Source organism: Orbicella franksi, chromosome 6 (assembly GCF_964199315.1).
Source record: "Orbicella franksi chromosome 6, jaOrbFran1.1, whole genome shotgun sequence".
Classification (NCBI taxonomy): Eukaryota; Metazoa; Cnidaria; class Anthozoa; order Scleractinia; family Merulinidae; genus Orbicella; species Orbicella franksi.
Genome location: NC_138150.1, coordinates 25675878 through 25683155, shown reverse-complemented (window position 1 = coordinate 25683155; position 7278 = coordinate 25675878). Strand labels below are relative to the sequence as shown.

The following is a 7278-nucleotide window of genomic DNA, read 5'->3' as shown; positions in this document are numbered from 1 at the left end:
GTCGTTTCTATAAGTTCCTTGAAAACTTCGGAGAAACGAAAAAATGTTGAAATTTTAGTTTGTTGACAACTTCAAGCCACTGCACACTAATTGTTAACCAGGGTGTTAACCATGAAACTGGCGTCAACTAGGGCAACTTTCGCATTACTTGAGAAATTGTCGAGAATTTTCCGACCAAAAAAAATGATCATTACCATCACGCTAACATGTACGTGAGAACTGGATGCCATATCTGAAACTAACCTGAGAGGGATTGTGGGATTACTCTCCGCCGGAACACTTCGTCTTCTCTTGCCTTCGAACAAAAGTTTCAGGCCTTGTCCACCCGGATATTTTTGAATCCGCAACTTTTTCTTTCCGGATACGGCTTCCGTCCACACGCATCCGGCGAATTCGGCAGCGAATCCGGATATTTTTAAATCCGCTCTCCAGAGTGGGAAAAAATAAATCTACAACGAATCCAATAACGTGTCGACGGTGAATCCGGATATTTTCGAATCCGATGACGTAGCAAAATTGCGTACAGTCTCTTACCGAACAATAAAGCAATATGGCGACACAATGTGTAGGCCTAGTTTCTCTAGAGTGAATCCGGGTACCATCGGATACGTCTGGACGGAGAAAGAATACGTGTGGCTGAGGCCTCAGTAGATCAGATTTCAGAGCGCAGTATAAATGCGGACTTGAAGTCGTTTATACATTAGGTTGTTTCGATAAACGGTCGCTACATATAAAAAATAAAATGAAATAAATATACATTTATATAGCGCCATTTTCCACTAATTGTCCATGGCGCTTTACAATACTTTAAAATTAAAATCCTAATTCTTTAAAAACCGAAAATCCTAAATCCTAAAAGTTAAAATCCTAAGAATTAAATACGCTATATAATACAATTAGGCTACAAATAAAAAGTAAAAACTACAAATCAAATGCACGCTTAAAAAGATAAGTCTTAAGATTAGCCTTAAAAACTGCCTCTGATGATGGAGTTCTCCCTCGCGGATTTTAGGGCAAAGAGAGACTGATCCCAAGCTACCGTTTTGTAGTCAGTTACGTTAGAACATTCACATTTGACTGCCATTTGTCGGTATTGGGTGTCAATTTAGCCTGTTTTAGGCGTCCGATTTCTTGGGGTAGTGGGGGAGGGGGGGGGGTTCACGAAAAACGAGTGGGAAAAATGGGAGTGGTGTGATGTGAAACACCTCTGCTACATTTTTTTATCGCTCGCCGTTTTGGCGCTGCCTTCAGCTAACCAAACGCCTGTTTGTTGTTTGCCTGTTTGTTTCAATAGGAAATATTTCCGAGTTACCTTGTGCCTCTGTTTCAAAATAAGTCCTCGAGCATGCAAAATCTGTCATATTCTCTATTTTCCAATTGCCCATAATGCACTCTGTTTGCCCCCCAAATTTTGCATAAACCATCGTTGTGAAATACTCTTGGGAGGTCTGCATATTCCTAAGGGCATTTCACAACAATAGTTTATGCAAAATTTGGGGGGCAAACAGATGGCATTATGGGCAACTGGAAAATAGAGAATGTAAATGAGTTTGATCAAATCATGAAATTGAACATTTGAATGGGGGAGGCGGCGAAGGGGGAGGAGGAGAGCACACTTTCATATGAATAGCTTCGCACGAAGACTCGTTTTGACACAGAGACAAAACGCAACTCGGAAATGAGCTGTTCACTTGATACCCTAGTTCAAAAGCTCTTCTGATTTCGATTCCTTAATTCATCGGATTTGTGCCGCGAAGAGGCGAAAACGAGTTACGAAGCAAAGAGCGCGAAAAAGCGCCTTCAAAACGCACTTGCTTCCACCACCGCGACAGCCTTTTCACGTCAGACAAAGAAAGAAGATGTTAGAAACCTCTGGGATCGGGGTATAAAATTGAATTCTACTTAATTATAAACTTGGTTGATAATGAACTGCTCTGTTGTCTACATTATAGCATTTACCCTCTGAAACATTACACTACACTGGCCTACACAGGTTTCTTGAGCCAGTATAAACCTTTCTCGAACAAACGAAACCACACGACGGTTTGACTATAAACACGATAAACTCACTCCGCATTTGAGAGCAACAAAAAGCTTATAAGGAAGCTTAAAATTTAAACTAAATTACCTCGAATCGATAGAAAACAGTTTTATGAGGCAGCACTAGCCAAATAGCAGCAACACAATAACTCCGTTCAGTGGCAAAACCAGAAGAAGCAACTGCTCGCACTAGCCCTTTGTGAGATGTGAATCGTGGGAATAGTCAAAAACCCAGGGAAAAGCCCAGTCTTCTCAACATAAAGTTACCATAACTTCAATGCCTCGCAGTCTAAAATTTACACAGATTTTCCGTCAAAAGTCGTGTTCAAACCTCTTGACAGTATTCTGGACTTCTCTGAAAATCTGATGCTAACTTCGGTTTCAAAAATCAGTTTGCTTTTCAAGTTGACGAATTTTTCCCAAGCTTAAGCCCCCCGGGGTAGAGTGGAACTAAGCATACTACAGAAATCGCCATGTTCACTAACAAATTTTATGGCATGCTAAGACTTGGCAGGAAAATTTGTAAGCTGCAAAACCTGCAAATGTAAACTTTTTCCCTGGATTCTCTAGACATTTCCGAAAAAAGGAGTTTCAAAGGATTGATATCGTTGAAATTTTGCAACAATTTCCCACTGTCGGGCAATTAGCCAGTTGATATCATACGGCTACACCTGGGAGGTTATAGTAGATTATGCTCGATGTTTTGGTAATGTAGCCAATCAAGAAAAGAGTTGTCCACAGCTAGCAAGGCCCAATTCAAATGGTATTCGGCATCGCTTACTATTTCTTAATAAACATCAAATACTTTTACAACATTCTAACCAGTCTCTCCGTCGAAATTCTGTAATGTTTTCCACAATGTATACAGTGGTAGATGTTTTCTTTCAGAACGTTGATAGCCTTAGCAATTGTTTTTTTTTACAGAGAAAATGACTACAAATATAGATTAATTTAAACACATAGGAATAGGTGATTGCACCAAGTGGAGTACAATTCAGGTTGTACTGGCGGGTGAGTAATTAATGTCAAAATCAGAGAAGCGCGCAGCGCGAGACCGATTTGAAATGACTCGCCCGATTACTGGTTCCCTCAATAGTACTTCACTCGGTCCAATTACTAGAGCGGTTTTCAAGGGTCATGAGTGTCGAAAGCAACCAGGCAATTACTTTGGTTTTGGATTTGGTTTTATATTACGACGGTTTTGAGACTGGCTGAGTGGTCTAATTGGTAAGTAATTGGTTGGGTTTTGGTTTTACGGCACTCAATTGAAATCCGCTCCGTTACTAGTAATAAGTATGATTTCCAGAGGTGAATATAAGAATTGGACATTCTGATTGGTCGAAAAGTTCATCATAGGACGCTATATTCACCTCGCTATAGAGCTTGGTTACTAAGCTCGCCATCTTTGCCATCTCGGCAAGTAAACATTGGCGGACAGTTGCTGAATGAAATTTTCATTTACTGGAAAGACATCACTCTAAGTCCAGGATATTTGAAAGGATGGAGAATTCAAAATGACTGCTGTCGCCCTTGGACCATTCAGCATTGCACTTACAACTTTATTACCACAACTGGTTTTAATTTAATTGTAAATAAAATTCCTAAGTACGACAGATATGTACGCTGATACGATGATACGCTGAAAGCAAACGAAAGAGTTGTTTTACACCAAAATGATTTTAGTCCTTCTAGCTTCCTCAGTTGTCAAAATCGTTGGCAAACATTTCCTCCCCCTACTTCAGTATTTACACGAGCAAGTTTAGACAAAACAAAGTGTTTTACTCAACAGTGAGGGGGACGGGAGAGATGCAAACCTGAATGCATGTATTCTAACGTGAAGTAGTGTCTCAACTAATTGTGACGCAGATTGTGCTTCTTTACGGGCACGAACGACATGGCAAGCGCAGGCGCGAAGCTGGGTTAATAAACAAAGTCCTGTAACATTAGTCCCGCCTCTGTTATCCCAGACACCGATTGCTCGCTAGCGACTGGCTGTATGAGATTAACAAGGGTTACACGATTGCATAACCAATGATGTATAGCTAGAACCCAATCATCCAGATGACGGCATTGTCCGTTTCAGACTGGGCTGAGCTCACGGCGTTATCTTCTCTCCAATGGATCCAGCTTTGGAGAAGGTCTCCGAGGGCCCAAAGGTTTTGAGGGCGAGTTCGGCTTGGACCCATTATGCTGTGGAGAAGTAAGAACGTTCCATAAGAGTTCTGCTTAAATAACAGGTACATTTATAGCGATTGTGAGTAAGACGTTTAGACCCGAGTGGCGGGAACATGCATCATGTCACGCAAAGTGATGTTCTCTCGTTGGGCGTAAGCGTCAATTTGCAAACAGTTAGTAAAGGAGCAGACTGAAAGCTGTACTACACAACCACTAAGTCCGCTGTAATCATGTTCTAACCCTCCTATCAACATTATCAATTCAAATCAAAGCTCCCCTTAGACTTTCTGTGGTATTATAAATATAGGTTCGATATTCCGTATTCTAAAGTAGTATCTTAACTGTAGGAATTAGATGTAAATACAAAGAGTGTGCGAAAATGTAGTATAATTTAATGTAAATAGACCAGAATCGTTTTTATACTTATATTATATTTTAATTTTAACAGTGTCCCCGATTAGTAAGCTTAAGGCCAACTAGAAGACTAGACACTCAAATAAAGTTATTATTATTATATTATTATTATCATTACTTACTTGAATGAAAAGTATCAATCTAATATCTAATCTATTTCCGGCAATTCTCCGTATTATATCAAGGTCCTAAATTTTTTAATTCTCTATCACCTGAAAGAGAATTTCTGGCTCTTCATCGCTGGCATCTTTTAGGAAAAAACTTAACCCTATACTATCGATAACTATTAACTCTGTCACTATATAAGGCTTGTCATTAATTATTTTATCTAAATTAGTCATCTGGTGTTTCTTGAGAGGGAACCTAAGCTTACAAGCCCCGTGGTTTTTATTAGGTTCCCTAGCCATTTTTTTTCCCTATCCTTTGTATCTTCATTGTAATCTTGTATATTTATTTTTGTAATTTATTAGTCATTGTACTGTAATTCTATTTTTGTTTGTGTGGCAAATCAAAAAAAATAAACTAAATTTTAAAAAATAATCTACATACTAAGAAAATTTCACGAAAAACCGAAACGCGTTCGCTTGTAGACATTATTATAGATAAAACAACAGATTTACTCAGGAACTCTTCGTGTTGTTGAGGCCCTGGTAATGATCTCTTCAAAACCTTCCTTGGCTCTCTAGCTGTTATTAGGCGTTCACTTTGAAACTGCATGGGTTATTTTGTGAGTTGTGGCAGTGCCAGGAGCACATGACATAGGCTCCTTCAGTACACACTACATCACATAAAATCAGGAGCCATAATCGGGGACGGAGACCGTAAGCACGCGCCATTTCTAGTATTGGGGTTGTCCCCATGATATGGGACAATAATTCTATTTTTAGAACAAATTGCGCCATCGCCTGCGGCACACGCGCGTACATGCTGCGAGGATTTTTGCGGATGTCGCGCGGGCGAAATGGCGTCCGAAATTCCGAAATTTTTCATGTTTTTGGCCCACAACTCAACGCGTTTACGTCTGTTGGAAATTTTCTTTACTATTTTCGTCGTAGGCTGCTCCAGTTTGAGTGAAGTAAGACAGTGTCGAATTTAGGTATGTTCCGCTTTAAGCTTATATATATCGCTGACCAAGTTGTGTTCCGACGGATGCTTTTTTTACATGAGCTGTACATTACTCCACTTTAAATTTCACATATGTTGAAGATTAACAGCTTTTCCATTACACAGTAAAAAACTAGCTGGATATATTTAGATATAGCAGAGCTTTAGGACTTCATAGTTTCCTAGCTCCTCTTGCCACACGCTTGCGAGCAATTTGCCAGTCTATCGCGACTGAAAAGTAAAACAAAATAATTGCTAGTTTGGTCAGTTTGAGTTTCGCCTGAATTGTAAGCAACGCTTGCTGTTTCATCAAGGCCCAATAACTTTACGTCCGTAGATACTGCTCAGTTTTACTCGTGTAAAAATCCACCAAATTCTCTGTTGTCGATGAATGAGTGCGCCCGCCGATGCTTGTTTTGAACAGTCAGTAAACATGACAAATTGTACTTGCGCCGCACTTTCGTGTGAAAACGTACATCGAACTCAAACAATAATTCTATAGTTTTTAAATATGTTTAAGATTGATAAATGTTTGAGAACATATTAAAAGCTAAGCTGAAAATATGTGAATGAAGCAGAAATAATCAGAAGCAGAAACAATAAGTTACGATGACACTTTCTTTACTCAACTTCGAATAACGATTTCGGTTTTGTTGATCGAGTTATCAAAACTCCTTGTTTATTTTCATTTTCGAGTGTAAAACTTCACTATGCTTATGTTGAAGAAACACACATGATGTTAGTAGCATTTTTTGCGTTCGTGAAATTTGTTGCAGCATCTCAGCACAAAAGATAACGAAAGAAATCTTTGTCAAGATTTGTTGACAATTGAAAACATCGACTCGGACTTGAAAGTGCACGAGCTGTACTATGCAAATGAGCTAATTGTACGCGTCAGACTTTCCTTTCAAAGACTTTTGTAAACTCATCAAACAAGCAGAAACAATAAGAAACCATCAAAACAGGTTTTGGTTATGATTAACCATTGTCTGAGAAACTTACAAATTAACTCGATACCAGAGTAGAGAGTTGCGCGACCAGATCTTATTATTCATTCCCAGCGCGAGATTGAAGTCTTGTTTTCGACCCTGAAAAACCCACCTTTCCCGTTAGCTCAGAGCATAAAACTACATATAGGCGCCCTGGTTCGTATTCCCTGCCTTATTCCCTGCCGTCGCTGTGAAATATACGCAAGATAATCCCTCAAGGTCTCTCAACTCTCACCATTTGATTACGCAACGTGACAACATCCACGCGAGAACCCCCGACATGTGCGTGGATCCGCGCGGATATATGACGTCAGGATGGCGCAATTTGTTCTAAAAATAGAAAAATTGTCCCATATCATAGGTGCGCGCGGATCCCAAGACTTACGGTCTCCGTCCCCGATTATGGCTCCTGATAAAATGCTATAAAATTGCGATAAATGACTTAGGTTAACAACTGCCCTAAAGGCTTTTTCCATAGGAAAATTGCTTTACTAGAGGTTTGTGGGTCTCATCTTCAGGTGGGAGGAGGAGAAGCGGATCTCCTAACGGAAATTTA

General features: G+C 39.7%; 1 protein-coding gene across 1 annotated transcript in view; it reads right to left on the bottom strand.

Annotated features, from left to right (window-relative positions):
* Window positions 1-3578: 3578 nt before the first annotated feature.
* Window positions 3579-7278, bottom strand: part of LOC145490664 (coiled-coil domain-containing protein 33-like) — a 28870-nt gene continuing 25170 nt past the window's right edge. The window contains exon 29 of the mRNA XM_081469750.1: window positions 3579-4230. Within this exon, the coding sequence (XP_081325876.1) occupies window positions 4144-4230 (87 nt within the window). The 3' untranslated portion in view covers window positions 3579-4143. The remainder of the gene's footprint in view (window positions 4231-7278) is intronic.